At 34.5% G+C, this 16,113-nt stretch overlaps 1 protein-coding gene and 1 pseudogene across 1 annotated transcript; both read right to left on the bottom strand.

Moving 5' to 3' along the window:
* Window positions 1–107: 107 nt before the first annotated feature.
* Window positions 108–11,137, bottom strand: LOC125198746 (annotated as a pseudogene).
* Window positions 11,138–12,121: 984 nt separating this feature from the next.
* Window positions 12,122–15,422, bottom strand: LOC125198747 (membrane protein of ER body-like protein). The gene is made up of 12 exons (XM_048097037.1): window positions 15,185–15,422; window positions 14,922–15,011; window positions 14,805–14,821; window positions 14,394–14,739; window positions 14,181–14,294; window positions 13,994–14,056; window positions 13,690–13,818; window positions 13,527–13,595; window positions 13,093–13,434; window positions 12,914–12,975; window positions 12,648–12,655; window positions 12,122–12,597 (listed from the first exon to the last, which is right to left on the bottom strand). Exons 1-12 carry the CDS (start codon window positions 15,387–15,389, stop codon window positions 12,237–12,239), a joined length of 1,806 nt encoding a protein of 601 aa, XP_047952994.1. The 5' UTR covers window positions 15,390–15,422; the 3' UTR covers window positions 12,122–12,236.
* Between the last annotated feature and the right edge of the window lie 691 nt (window positions 15,423–16,113).

Genomic DNA, 16,113 nt, shown 5'->3' on the forward strand with positions numbered 1-16,113 from the left:
AACCTTATAGAAACGGTCCAACCTCATGCTCGATTTAGGTAGTCGCACACTTTCTCAAATTAGATTGATGAGCAAAGATAACACATTCAACTCATGAGTATACAAACCATATTTGGTTTAGATTTGTGTTCCATAGTGGCAATATTGTACGACGTTTCATTCGACTCTAAAACACGCGCAGGGCCGCGTTCATGTGGGAAGGGGCCCAACTTTGAACTATCCGGGGAGGAAAAGCAGGAGCTCAGGAAATTCAACTGGGACGAATTCTTAGCCATCACGCCTCCGCCATCACCAACAAGAGTAAGTTTTTTCCCGAGTTCTTGATACTCACGCCACTCACTGCATAAACACACCTCTGATTCAACCCATGAATTGCCAGAAAGCCAGAGACGTAGGGACTGGGCCGCGGAGGAAGCTTCTAGACACTGGGAGGGCGAGGAGCAAGGACAAGTGGTCCATCGGCTTCTGAAGATGATATGTTAGCTCCATAACCCCCATTGATCACCTTCTTTACCACTTTTTCTTCTTCTTTTTCTTATATAAATACATATATTTTGGCTTAAGGCTAAAGAATTTATTCGGTTTTTGGTATATAATCGCCCCTATTAGGGCAGATTCCACAAGGAAAAGATACAATATTTTGCTGTAACATCATCATTGTTTATCATCTCTCGTCTGAGAAATATTAGTTTTATTGCACAATTTAAGGTATAGCATGATCTTTATTACATACAATATGTATTCTCAAATCATACAAATTAATATAAATTAAATTTACGACAAAATTAAACCCTATATAAATTAAATAAACAAATTACAACCCCCATATGAACTAAATTAAACTAAATAAATTTTTCTAATAATCATTAGCACTCTATCTCTAAATACATGGGGAGTAGTTAATAAAAAAATGAAATGGTCTATATGTTAAATTTATTCAAGCACTATATTTAATATACATAGTTTAGTGCTAATCAGATTTTACAGAAAGAAAAGGATGGATTTATGCCAATTTAGAACCAAATTCTATTTAATTAATACTTATATAAAAATGTGGCATTTTCAAAGATGTTTGTTTTATTTCGAGTTAAATTAAAACTTTTAAAATCGTAACATATTAATTTTGAGACGTTCACAAATTTGGGTTTAGGGTTAGTCTGGCCTAAGGTGATGCCCAACTGAATTTGTCACCTATGTTTATAAATACAAATCGTAATACTCCTTATTGTCATTTTTGGTAATTAATTTTTAGTATTAGATAGCAAAATTAGTACTGATAGTTAGGCTGGGGAAAAATATCAAAAATTATCAATTTTCGATATATCGTAATTTTCGATACATACGATATCGATCGTAAGTTTTCGATAATAACATATAATTTCTTTATATCGCGATATATCGCTTTATATCAAAATAAGATATATATCGAAAATTTTCATATATCGAAAATAAGATATATATCGAAAATTTTCGATATATCGATATCTTCGATATATATCAAATTTTCGATATTTTCATTTTTAACGATATATCAATTTCGAACGATATATCAAAATATCGATACGATATGAAATTTTTAATACCGAAAGTTCGATATATCAAACTTCAATACGATAATAACGATATGAAATTCTTTCATATCGATATTTTGTACAATACACGTACAACGCTTTCGATACGATATATCATTGATAATTAATGTTGTAGTTGTGAACACTACACATATGGAATTGTTATTTTTGTTTGAATTGAAACTTTACCATATTCACACCATCGATTTGTGACTTGCCATATATGTATATAAGATTTATCAAAATCGCCCAATTTAATCAAACAATAGATTGGAAAAAATGATATTTCCCATGATTATATTTATACAAGTGCGGACCCTCCACCTACCCAACAGACCTGACCCGATATGTACAAAACAACATTCCAAAGAAGTTATGCTTTTTCCCATCAAATTAGGTGAGAAAAATCTCTAAATGTGAGCTGAGAAACAGTAATGTTGAAAGAAGCAATTACATTTTTTCTATTTAATTTGTGTAGACTAGCTAGCAGATTAATAGATAATAATGAATACAGATGATTAAATTACAACTCCTATGTATAATAAGAAAGAAAAGAAATATACAAACTAAATTTTCAACCCCTATATAACTACATAAATAAAGAGTTGTTTAGCTGAACAATCAATTGATAACAGTTTTGTAAATAAAAATAGTCAACATTGAGGAAAAAAAAAAATGTACAAACTAAAATGATACTACTTTGTGCATACCCAAGTTTTTTTTTGAGTGAGAGAAAATTTGGAGTAACAAGAATGGAGTTGATAAAGTAACTATTACCCTTCATTATGCCATACTTACCAATACTTTCAAAACTTCTCTTCTCGTTGGAGTAGTATAGAAAGAGCTGCGTCCTCCATAATATCAACATGTCACCATTTTTGTAAACTTTGATAGGCTGAAGACGTTTGTAGCCTTGTAGGATTCTTGACAAAAATAAAGTTTTCTGCTGAATTTTAATTTAGGTTCTTCCAAGGGGATGACATGTACCTTGCTCCAATATTTCTCGACTTGTTCATATTCCTTCATCAACCAGATCACACTATCGTTGGGTTCATCGTACAAAACACAAAATCCCCCAAAGTATACAACGTTCCTTTGGGAGAAGTTATTCCTTTGTAATAACATTCAAGGGGTGGAGAAAGGGGGCTAAAAAATTCGCTTCGAGATCAAAGCAACAAATATAAGGAATCTCGTTCTTATTTGAAACCAACAAATGGAGATTGCCACTAACCAATGCACCAACGGATCTCAAACAACGGTCAAACAAGGGTAGCGGCTGCTTCAACATGTCTCCATGAAGATCCAGATTCAAGAGTGTATACATGTAGTAAGGGTTAAGATGGACAACTTTGTGTTGTCCGCTTATTCTCGCTCACTCCAATTCCATAACAATCTTGTTGACGGCAAGTAAGACGCCCACGAGCAGGATACCTTCACTTGTGATAGGATTACATACGTAAAGTTTATCCATAAAAGGATTTTTAAGAAGAAGCAAACCGTTGGAAGAACCTTGTATTGTTGATGCTTCAAGGAAATCAAACTTAATGATTGGATCCCGTCAGGGCTTGTGGTTGGGCTTGTCTTCCAATTCGAAAACATTGAACCAATTTGAATCGCACTTGGCATCGAGATCACTAGTGCGGGGCGGATTTAGAAAGATGAGACTTGAAAAAATAATCACTCTCAATAAGATCGAGCCATGGTTTGCGACATTTTTGCAAATTGCAATATTTTTGAGAGGGGAGTCTCAATAGGATATCGGCGAAGATTTCCCATGGTAGGTATGTGAACAAATCTTGCTTCATTCTTCTCTAGCAAATGCACACTACCTCGAATTTGGACTATCCTATTCCTATTGAATTGGTCTCCTATTTATAAGATTTATGAGTTGCCTTATACTCATATAAATAGGATTTATGACTTCAAAAGAGATTCCTAATCCAGTTCGTCCAATTTAATTAAGTTAAATTTATTGGGAGTACGGCATCTGACTATAAACTTATATAAAAAGAGTAAAAATATTAATTTAGATTACAGTTAAGATTTTCTATGATTCAAAATCAGAAACCAGATATTCAAGCTCATTGTCGTCAAAATTGTACGTAGATTCAAAATCGAAACCAGATATTCAAGCTCATTGTCGCAAATTGTATCGTAGATAGTAACAAGGTAATAGACGAGCTGGATATTACCTTGAATATGGTAGATTGTAAAATAATGTTATTTCCATGATAATATTTAGATAACAACTCTTTTTTTATTATGTAATTTCCTTTTGTTTAGATAATATTCAATAAATTTTTATTAGAAAAATCATTCTCTTTATTTTTAAAAATAAATATATAATTTAATATTCAAACTCATATATTCATAATCCGAAGTAGTTTTTGAAAGGTAACTTGATTACCTTTTGGTACTAATTAGTTGAGATTTTCTAGCAATAAGGTTTTTTTGAAATCCGTGGAATAAAAATAATTAAACTTGATTTTTGTAGTAGAATTATCTAGATATGATAAATATCTAGATATATGAAAATTATCTAGATATTAGTATGTATTAAAATATTTAGATATTTTAGGAGAATTATCTAATATTTTGTAGAATTCTCTAGAATTAGTATATCTTCCTTTCCATAAAAGTTGATCGTATTTCTTTTTAATCGTCCCAACAAAGTTGGTCATTTCCTTTTTTAACAAAAGACAAAACATCTAATCACTCTTACTTTATTCCATCATTTACTTTACTCTCTCTTGTCTTTCCTACTTTTTTCATCTCTCCTATTTATTTAATATAAATTTAATTCGCCCAAAAGTTGTCTCAACTTTTATGGGATGGAGGGAGTATTAAAATATATAGATATTTTAGTAGAATTCTCTAGAATGTTAGGAAAATATCTAGATTATTATGGAGAAAATCTAAATATAAAATATTATAGATTCTAGTAGAGAATTCTAGAAAATGGAGCTAAACTAGATCAATTCACAAAAATATTTATTTGGATTGAAATTATTTATCGGAAAAATCAGAAAATCTCTATTTAAATTCGAACAAAAAAATTAGGAGAAAATTTAGAAAATAAAAAAAATTTGTTATTTTTTCAACACATGTAATGATTAATAAAATGCTAACAAATAAAAATTATTGTTCTGATTAATAAAATTATAGGAGTACTTATCGTAATCTAATTTATTATTTGTTAGTAGCCTTATATCTTGAATTTAACTATGTGTTTATATAAAATTGAAACCCAAGTTACATCCCAACTATATAAGCATTTATTTCCATTAAAATGTTTAAAATCAATTCATGAAACCAATACAAAAAAGCAAACTGATCAAATCTGTATAACTAAAGTTTTATTTCATCAGATCCTAACATTAAACTACAAAAATCTTTAGCAGTCGTCCAATCATTTATTTCAACCAAAATATAACAAAATAGTAAGCTTTTCTATATGGGGTTGGGTCATATCCAAAAACTAAATCCAAAACTAAAATCCTTTAATATTATTTAAGTCAATAAAAACAGTCAACATAAAAAAAAAAATTACAAGTCCATGATGAGGATAAAAAAATGTAGAAACTAAAATGATATTACATTCTGCATACCTAAAGTTCTTTTGAGTGAGACAAAATTTGGAATGAGAAGAATAGAATTGATATAGTAACTATCATTCTTCAATTTGCCATAAGAACCAATTTTTTCAAGACTTTGGTTCCTGTTGGAATAGTATACAAAGAGCCTCTCTTCCCATAACATCAACATGTTACCATTTTTGTAAACTTTGATAGGTTGAAGACGTGAGTAGTGATAATCTGGACCATTGAAAGGACGTCGGCCGAAGACACCAAAACTAGGTATGACGGCACATACCTTGCACCAACGTTCTCGACTTGTTCATATTTCTTCAACAACCAGATCGCTCTCGCAGAACTACAACCATATGCGTGTTCGTCACCACTAAAACACAGACAACCCCCCAGAGTATACAACATCTCCTTGGGGAAATATGTTTCTCCGTAGTAACATTCAAGGGGCGATTCAAGGGCGAAGAAAACTTGCTAAAACATTCTGTTTCAAGATCAAAGCAACAAACATAATGATGCTTTGTCCCCGGTATTGAAACAAGCCAATGCAGATTGCCACTAACAAATGCACCATAGGAGCTCAAACAATGATCAAACAAGGGGATAGTAGATTTAACGAGTCTCCACGAAGATCAGACTCAAGAGTGTATACATGACATTCGTTAGGGTTAGGGTTAAGATAGACAACCTTATGTTGTCTGCTTATTCTGCTCACTCCAATTCCATAACAACCTTCTCGAGGGCCACGAAGCTCAACAAATTCACGGGTGATCGGATTGCATACGTAAGAAGATCATCGATAGAACGGTTTTTGAGAAGAAGCAAGCCGTTGGCGGAACCCTGTTTGTTGTGAGTTGGGGAAAATCAAACTTGGTGATTGCATTGTTCTTGGGCTTGCCCTTGCGTTTGTCTTCCAAATTGAAAAGATTGAACCGATTTGATTTAGTATCGGGAATCGAGACCACTAGGGCAGGGGCGGATTTAGAAATATGGGACTCGAGAAAATAGGGACTCTCGATGAGATTGAGCCATGGTTTGCAAACGCATTTGCAAATTGCAATGTTTTCAGAGAGAGTCTCAATAGGATATTGGTGAAGATTTCTGATGGTAAGAATGCGAACAAATCTTGCTTCATTCTTGGATGGATTGAGAGATAACACAAATTCACAATACCTCTCTCTCTTTATAATTCTCACCACAAATTCACAATACCTAGAATTTGGACTCTCCTATTTCGACTCTCTATATTCTCTCCTATGGAATTGGGATCCTATTTATAAGATTTATGACTTGATCTCATTTTATGGAAATAAAAGATACATTGCATACCATATCCTTATTTAAGATTTGTGTATTTCTACCTATATACTTATATTTCGATTTGTTGTTATTTGATTTTAATTTGAAACAAAGATTAATGGAGTCTACTTTTAACTGCACTGGACTCTATTTATTATCTGAATCAAAATAAAATATGAATTCTTCATCTCATCCTTAAAACAGCAATATAAGGGAATATTTAGGTTTTTTAAATTTGAAATCGATTTGTGAATTTTATTCATTCAAACTAATCTAATGGAGTACTACATATAGGGTGGGAATACGGGTATCCGTGGGTACCCGACGAAAAACCGGTATCCAAATCCAAAATCATCAAAATGTCTATCCAAAAACCCCCCCGATATATTTTTAGGTACTCCAATACCCGCCCCGGGGATCCATATCCGATGTATCGGGTATCCAAATACCGACTCTTTTTCATGTGTTAATAATTAATAAAAAAATTAAATTTTTTATATTAATTGAAATATAGAAATATCTAAATTGACTAATATCTTTAATGTTTCATTTATTTTGTAGTATAAAACTAAAAAAAATGGATCACTTTTATTTTAAAGTATAAGATTATATTTAATGCAAAATGGCTAAACCTAATCTAAAACATGCTTTAAATAATAAATTGGATATTCGGGGAATACCGATACCCATTCGGGTTATCCCAAAACCGATTTATCTTATATTTCAATATCCCAAACCCACACCCAATCCCATAAAATTGGATATTGGGTATCCAAATCCGCGGATATCGGATCAAGTACGGGTAAATCCAAGACCCGATATCCGTATTCCCACCCTAACTACCTATCACCGTTATTCTGCATTAATTTAGATAAATATTAATATTTTTAGATTAAATGTCTCCAAATTTAGAAACCAAATTATTTTAATAAAATAAAATTCTTTTGACTTTTTATATTTTCTAGAATATGTAAAATTTGACCTTCTTATACGGAGTAAATATCTTGTGAAATAAGTAAAATTTAATTTATTACTCCCTCCGTTCCATAATGAGACCATTTCTGCCATTTTGTACGTTCCAATCTAATAAGTCATTTACCATTTTGGTAATTTAAAGTTAACATATTTTTTGCACACCTATTTTACTTTCTCTTACTTTATTCTCTCTTCATCTATCTACCTTTTTATTTTCCACTTTATTCTCCCTTACATAATTCACCTAACACAATTTTTCTTAATCTCCATGCCGAAAGAAACGCCTCCATTACTATGGACGGAGGAATATATTTTTTGTTAACAAAGTTAACATAATTATTTCAATTTTAATTTCTATAAAATAAGAGCCATTTGTCAATTTTTTAGTAGTGTATTAGAAAATGTAGTATGAATGTATGAGGTGATCCCTTCCGAAAATTTTTGAGAGAGAGAAAAGTTGAGTATGGTGTTAAAATAAAATTGCAGCCCAACTATTTATACACACATTAATTACAGTTAATACTAATACAAGAAAATAAGCTGAACAATTCTGCACAAGTAAAGGTTTATTTCATCAAGATCCAAGTCACTTATTTACAGTAAATCTTTGGCATCGTTCAATGCAATCAATTGACCAAAATATAAGAAAAGATCCACTCTTTCTATATGGGATTTCCATATCAAAAAACTAAAATCCATTATTATTATTTTGTGTTGAACCTGAACCAAATAATAGGAGTTTAGACGATGCTTGTGTGTGTATATAATCTTCTGGTGTTTCATGCGTAGGACACTGTCGCTTCTCAGCTACTCAAGAGATTAGCGAGACGAATTCCAGCACAACTCGCCCCTTGGATCTCGTGTTGATGACAAAGTGTTCGGGATATTTCTTCAGCAGGGCCAGCAATCCAACCCACGGCTTTCCTTGGGATTCTTGACCAGAATGATCCTCGGGCGTGAGATACTTCCTTACACGGCTGTGATGCCAGACGTCGCTGAATTGCTCCACGAGCTGCATACAGAGTCACGGCGAAGGTTGGTGATGACCCACCCCGTGATTAAGAACAATGTCAAGTTTTGGAACAAAACATGGATAATGCATAATGTGAAAGGACCAAATACATATGACTAATCCTAATCAATCTAAATCCATCCTTAAACTTGCACCAAGATGCCCTCGAATAGAATTAACTTATGCATCGGCTACCCTTGATCCCGTTAACGCGAAATCTTGATCACCCTAGCAGTTGGAATCTACAATTCAGACAATGCCATCTCAAGGTCGGAGTGCCTTAATATAAGTTCGTCTTAACAAATGGAAAAACGGCACATGCTAAAATCTCCAATATAAAAAGATTGTAATACACTAGGAATCCTAGCATGAAATCATGACAGCTGATAGCAAATATTAGAACAATAGCCGGCTTGCATAAAACAAACAGCTATGTAAGAAAAAAAACCCCTCGGAATGTAGTTTCTCCATCGGCACCCAGTGAGGACCACATAAATCAGACAGCAATGAGGCTACTGAAGACACGACGTCGTTTTCTTCTAACTGAAGAAGCTGTTGGTTATCAGCTTCTCTATCAACTCGTGTTCTCACATCAGCCTGCTTATCTGCAAGATCATCCATATTCCATATTAAGTATTACCTATGGTGCAAATAAATTAACAGAGCTATAAAATCATATTGTAGGAAGGTTTTCATATGGGGCGTTCCGTGTAAGCAATGTTCACTTCATCATAACGCAGTTCCACGACTACCTAATTCTGATATCACAAACACCTATAGATGCCATCCTAAACATGCAAAAATTGCAGAGACGAGCAAAGGTCATCATGCTAGCTAAATTGGGCAATACAGGACAAGGATATTACTGAAAATTCATCCTCTACAACTAAACGAGTCAGTCCAAGTACCAAACAGCCTCAACAACGAACCACTACACCGAAAACAATATCAGAAGGCCATACTGCGAAGTCACAAAAGGAAACGGATAGAATCAACCCTCAAACCAAACTGCTCTCAGTTTTTTCAATTATAGAGTTCACCAGTGTCCACATCTGATCAAGAAGATGAATGTTTTGCAAACTGAGATTCAAATTATTAGCAAGAACATATAGCAAAATCAAAACTTTACTACCTCAATAAAGATATAACTGAAAATTCTTCCTATGCACTGTAATCTAGTCAGTTCAAGTACCGAACAGCCAACGGAACACTACATAAAAATTATATCAGAATGCCTTACTATTCAGTAAATTCGCTAAAGGAGCTGATAGATTTGCCCCTCAAACCAAACTGCTGTCAGTTTTTCAATTAAAATGGGTTTAACTGCCAAAATCAAAGCTTATTTTACCAGTGTCTACCTGTACTCAAGATGATGAATGTGTTGCAAACAAATCTTCAAACTATTAGCAAGAAGATATAACAAATCAAAAGCATTTCTATCTCGGCAGGCAAAACTACACTCACATATTTACGATTAGGAGCCCAATTAACAAAATAAAATACACCAACATTCAAAGAAACAGACGTCAACAAAAAGCCCTAAACAAACACAACTCCGATTCAAACAACTATCGATGCCATCCTAAACATATAAAAATAATGGAGACGAGCAAAGGTCATCATACTTCACGAAAACGCAGCTAAATTGGGCAATACTGGACAAGGTACCGCTGAAAATTCGTCCTGTGAATGTATAGCAAACTGGGCTTCAAATCACCAACAAATGCCATACTATTCAGAAAATTCACTAAACGAAGCCGATAGAATCGACCCCCAAACAAAACAGCTGTCAATTTTTTCAATCAACATCTTTTTAACTGTCAAAATCAAATCCTACTTTCACCAATGTCTACAGATGAATGTATAGCAAACTGGGCTTCAAATCACCAGCAACAGTTCATAACAAAATCAAAACATTACTACCTCAGTAAGCAGAAGCAACAGTCACCAAATTAATAAAATTGAAAGAAACAAACATCAACAAAAAGCCCTCAACAACAATCATCAACAAACACAACTCCAATTCAATCAAATCAAACCCTAAAATTAGCTCACCTGAACCATACCTATAACCTCCGCCTCCATCAGCTCTCATTCTCTTCCCACTCGACGAAGCATCCTCCCCACAATCCTCCTCATCCTCCTCTTCTTCTTCCTCCTCCTCCTCCCCCTCGCTACCTTCCCCATCATACTCACCCCACCCTCCCCCGCCGCTAGGCAGCGTCGGCGGCGGCGGATTCCCCAAATTCTGCTGCTGCACATAACCTGTTTGATAAATGTTCCCGTGGCTTCTCGGGCCAATTGGCCCGCCCAATATGCTCCTGACGGGCAGCAAAAAGTAGAATTCCTTGTCGCCGATCTCGAGACGATCCTGCGAATCGAGCTTGATCGGAGGGTGGCCGGGGACGTGGAGGACGCCCTCGACGTAGCAGCCGTTCCGGCCGAGGACCTCGAGCGCGAAACGACGGCGGTGGAAGTCGTAGAAGATGCGGGCGTGGCGGCGACTGATGTTCATCCCGCCGCCGAGGGAGGAGAGGTCGACGTCGACGGCGGAATTCTTCGAATTGCGGCCGAGGATGATGGAGTAGGTTTGCATGAAGTATTCGAAATCTTCGCCCTGAAGCTTGGCGAAGCCGGCTTCTACATCGCCGCCGCTCTCCATCGCCGGACTAGATTGGGATTTCGTTTTTGGAATTTTGATAGGAAAAACTCTGTTTTTTTGTATAAACGATTTTATATTTTGCTAAAATTTGCATTTATAGAATAACTTTATTTCTTGTATTGGTCACTTTCCGATCATCCAATTAAATAATTACTACCTTTATTATACTCCCGTCCCGACAAGAATCAACACTTTTCCATTTCTCCCGTCTCCAATTAAGAGTCACACTTCATTTTTCTTACCGTAAATTGTAGTAGGCCCCACGTTCCACCAACTCAATTCACTCACATTTTATTATAAAACCAATATAAAAAATGGCCACACATTCCACTAACTTTCTCAACTAACTTTTCTTTACATTTCTTAAAACCCGTCCACTAAAATTTACTCTAATCGGGGACGGATGGAGTAATTCATAATTGTTCATGAAACTAGACTTCTCCGTCTCAGATAATTGACCCAATATTCCATTTCTACGTCCCACATAATTTGTCCCATCTCACTTTTGCCATTTTTGGGCTCATTCATATTCACATTTTATTATAAAACTAATACTTTAAAAAGGACCCACATTCCACCAACTTTTTCAACTCACTTTCCATTATTCTTAAAACTCTGCAACAAAAAGTCATTCCAAATTATCTGGGACGAGGGTATTTTTTCATGAAATAGGTAGTGCCGTAGTGGTATGGAAGCTTGATTTTCTGAAGTGAACACATTGTCGATTCCCCGAACATTATAATTTAGCTAGACTTGAAATGATAAGCGTTTTCGGTGTTTTAAACAATTTTAGGGGTTCCCAACTCATCATCGCAATTCTAGCATTTACATTCATGATGTGAACTTTCTCTTGGGATCACAATTTCGGTATCGTTGGGGTTCACCTTATGTGGAGTGATACAACTTATTTAGAAATGGTAAAATTATGATTAAATTTGATTCACATAGAGTGAAAGTCATGAGAATGGTCAAAAGTTTTAACAAAAAATTTATGATTTAGATTTAGCAAGGAAAATTCAATCGACAATCATCACAAGAAAAAGTAAGCAAATTCTCTTCTTGAAATCTCAAACTCAAAAAATTAAAAACATAAGCCCCACTTAAATTTTTTCTGCGTCCGACCCTGTTGATCAGTACGCGGCCAAAGAAGAAACTTGAGAAGCAACAACTTGAGCCGGTTGAAACCAACCAAGATCATCCAAAAGCTTTCCAATCAAATCTCCTGCAGCATATGCGACACCAGATGCACTAACTGCCATAGTAACGTAGTACATTATTGTCTTAACATAGCCTCCAAATCTGTCTACCCCTTTCACATAAGCTTTGGCAATTGCGAGGACGAAGATGCAACCAAAACCAGCAGCAGCTACTGCGAGCATCTTGTAGTCCTTGTCGTCGCTATCATGGAAGGCGAACCCGTAGGTAACGGGGCCACGAGCCCAAAAATGATGTAGGAAAGAATGGCAAACGTCGAGTGAAAAAGAAAGTGCCCTCTCGACCAAGTAGTTCGTGGTACTTTCGTTCGAGTTATCATTTCGAACTCCACAAGCTGCAGGCAAGACGCATAAATATTCATGAAATGTAACTATAATACGATCTTTAGTAGGAAAATAATTTGACTCATGTTTGGTTTATTTTATAAAGATTTATGGGTTGTTTTGGTTTGATGGATGTGTAATTGTGATTAGCATGATTAAATTTTTATTTTATTTTATTTGGTTTTTTAATTTTATTGTATTAATCATATCTTATAATTCAAACCAAACATGTCATAAATATTTCGAGTGGAGTATATAAGTTTACTTACGTTGCAACCAAATGCCATGAGGCCGCTAAGTAGGGTTGCCAATCCAATGACCACGACGTTCACTAGCATAGAGACATAATCCATTAGAGTTGAATAATATTTCTATGCTACATTTCGATATTACTTCATAATGATTTTCTATGCAAAATTGAGAAGCAAAAACTGATGGAAATACGTACGTGTAGTGGCGTCTGAAGCAGCTGTAGAAGAGACTATGCTTAGACTTGCGATTGACTCGAGTAGGCCTCCATACACGATGCATTTCCAAAACTCAAGCGATCTAGAGCGCCGATCGCCATAAATTAATGGTTGTTGTAAAGCAGGCCGTCCTCCAACCATTTCTGGAATTAATGGTTGTTGTAAAGGAGGCCGACCTCCAACCGCTTCTGAAATTAATGGTTGTTGTAAAGGAGGCCGACCTCCAACTGCTTCAAAAATTAATGGTTTTTGTAAAGGAGGCGGACCTCCAACCGCTTCAAAAATTAATGGTTGTTGTAGAGCAGGTCTTCCTCCTACCAGTTCTATTTAAAAAATTTATTATGTTATTTTGCTATTTTTCTACCATGGTTACAAACCTTTCAACTAACAAGTATATTGTGAATGAAATTTTCACCTGGTCCATCTTTAATATCAATCGACACATCACGTGGATTATGCTCTGGTTTTGCTTCTCCTAAAATCCCTGGTAAATAAAAGCAAATACAATAATTATGATTATATTTCTTAAAGTACATGTGTATGGATTTGAATATAATCCGTCACGCCAAGATAGGTACCTGGTGCATTAGTAGTTGTACTACCATCGATATCATTTGATGGCTGCTCAAATTCAATTTTGGGGCTTTGTAATTTTGGTTTGGAATTGTATCCAAAGTAATAAAATGGATTCAAACGATACCCTGTTCCTATAGATTAAATAACCATTTCAATTCTTTGAACCAAAAACTTTTCATTTTTTGGCCTTTTAAAATTAATGCTACGTATGTATAAGATGAATAATAGAAAAATGAAAGAAGAAAATTTACTAAGAAGTTGTGAATAAAATATCGATTGCGTAAAATATATATCAGCCAAATGTACCTGCTGCATTAGTAGGTGTACTCCCAACGGCAATTGATGGGCTTTTTAGGCTTTGTTTGGACTCTGAGAAACCAATTAAACGGATTTCTCTAAAATTTGTATATACACTTTGAAAATGGTTCTTATATGTGTAATCGATTAATAATAAATATAAAGATCATATGCTAATGTATATAAAGAAAAGTACCTCCCGCATCAGCAGTTGTACCCCCTACAGAAATTGGTGGTTGCCCTTCTTCTATATTGTGACTCTCCAATTTTGGTTTGGATTTAAACAACCTAAAAGGATTCAAACAATCCCCTGCTCCAAATAAACACAAAACCCCAAATTATTTTTTTAAAACCCTAAATCATATGCTATAAATTAAATAAAAATTATGAAGACTATATTATTAATTACCTGAAGGTATGAAAATGCTGAAGCAACTCAAGCATCCCAATAGGTCAAGTGGCTTGTCTGGACGAGGGCTTGCCTTTTTCTTTCTTCGTAGAATTACTTTAGTAATTTGGTTACTACAATTAGGACAATATGGAGTGTGTGTGTGGACTTTGTCCACTGCCCTTTCGAATTCCAATTCGATCACTTCTTCGTCGTCGCTTTCTTCGACTATCACGCTCTCTCTGGCCGGAACGGTTACGATTTCGGCGTTGAAATTCACTATGTGTTGGCGGTTGATGACGCTGTGCACGATTTTCGAGATCTCCTCATGGTGGCTGTCGATTTCCGAATGTTGGAGTTGTATGATCTCAAGGGTAAATGATATAATTAAGGTCCTAATTCAACAGATCGAGCAAGCTCAAATTGACATACCAAGAAATCTATTAGTCCTAGAGCAAGAAGAAATGCATATTAACTTATTTACTTTACATGATTTTAGAGTTAACATAAAATTAATCTACTAATTAATTAATTAATTAATCTACTGACCTCCCTGATTGAATGGTTTCTGATGCAAATGATAAACCCAAGATTGTCCAATTTTGTATGTCCAAATGCAATCGTGACATTTCCATATTCCTTCATTAATAATAAAAATACATTTAGACTTATTTTCTTTAAACTTTTTTTTATTATTACAAACAACGATATATTTTTCAATTTCATAATACATGAACGAAAATCTATTTTCTAATCATTACTTTTAAAAACACACAAATGATGCGAAATAGTACCATATTAATTGTTGTTACCTTTTTTGTCGTCAAAATAGACACTATTCTCATCTGATACGACATTTTGAAGCACCTCGGATCCACTGTTCACTGTGTCATCACTGCTCTCGTCATAACCATCATCTATGGGATCAGCAAAGTCCGGCCCTCGTCGCCGCGGCAACAGCTTCTCCTCCACAGTCACCACCTCCTCCTCCTCAACATGGTCGTGCACCACTTCCATTATGCCTTACAAAAAAAAGTTATGATAAACAAAACTATTTGTTCTTTGCAAAATGCTAAGAAAGTCTTCTCCTATTTATAAATAATCACTAAACGATTAGAAATAATATGTTGAATATGAACATGATTTAACGTGCGGTAATCACTGTAATTAATTAATTGGTAAAATACATAGCTGACATTATGTAGTGATGGATACGTGAATGATTATTTTGTAATTGTTTACTTTGACTAAAAATTTTAGGTTAGAGATAATATATTCAATTAACGAATACAATTAATACTAGGGCTGTTTCTACCTGTAAAATTATATCTAATGATAAACAAGATTTTGTTCATATGTACTACGTTGATTCTTCGTATATTTATTACTATTAAATAAACTAGATTAATTATAAGAGTTGTAGCTAGGTAGTAGATAATATATCATGACGAATTTCAAGGCTGTTCTACCTACCAATAATATTTAATAAAGAAGTAACATTATGTTCCCACATATATATTTAGCTAATTATGTGTGTAATAAATGAAGTTTGACTCTCTTATAAGCATGTATTTTGCCTTTTTGCACCAAAATTCGATATGGAATTGAAATTTCAAAATTTTCTTCTTCCATTCCAATTGAATTTTAAAAACAGACTTTCAATTTTATAAAGTTGGAAAATCGAATTTGCAATTCGATTTGAAGGTTGTGCTTTTGGTGGAATTAACCTACGAAATAATAA

The sequence above is a fragment of the Salvia hispanica genome, unplaced genomic scaffold (genome assembly GCF_023119035.1).
Source record: "Salvia hispanica cultivar TCC Black 2014 unplaced genomic scaffold, UniMelb_Shisp_WGS_1.0 HiC_scaffold_233, whole genome shotgun sequence".
Taxonomy (NCBI): Eukaryota; Viridiplantae; Streptophyta; class Magnoliopsida; order Lamiales; family Lamiaceae; genus Salvia; species Salvia hispanica.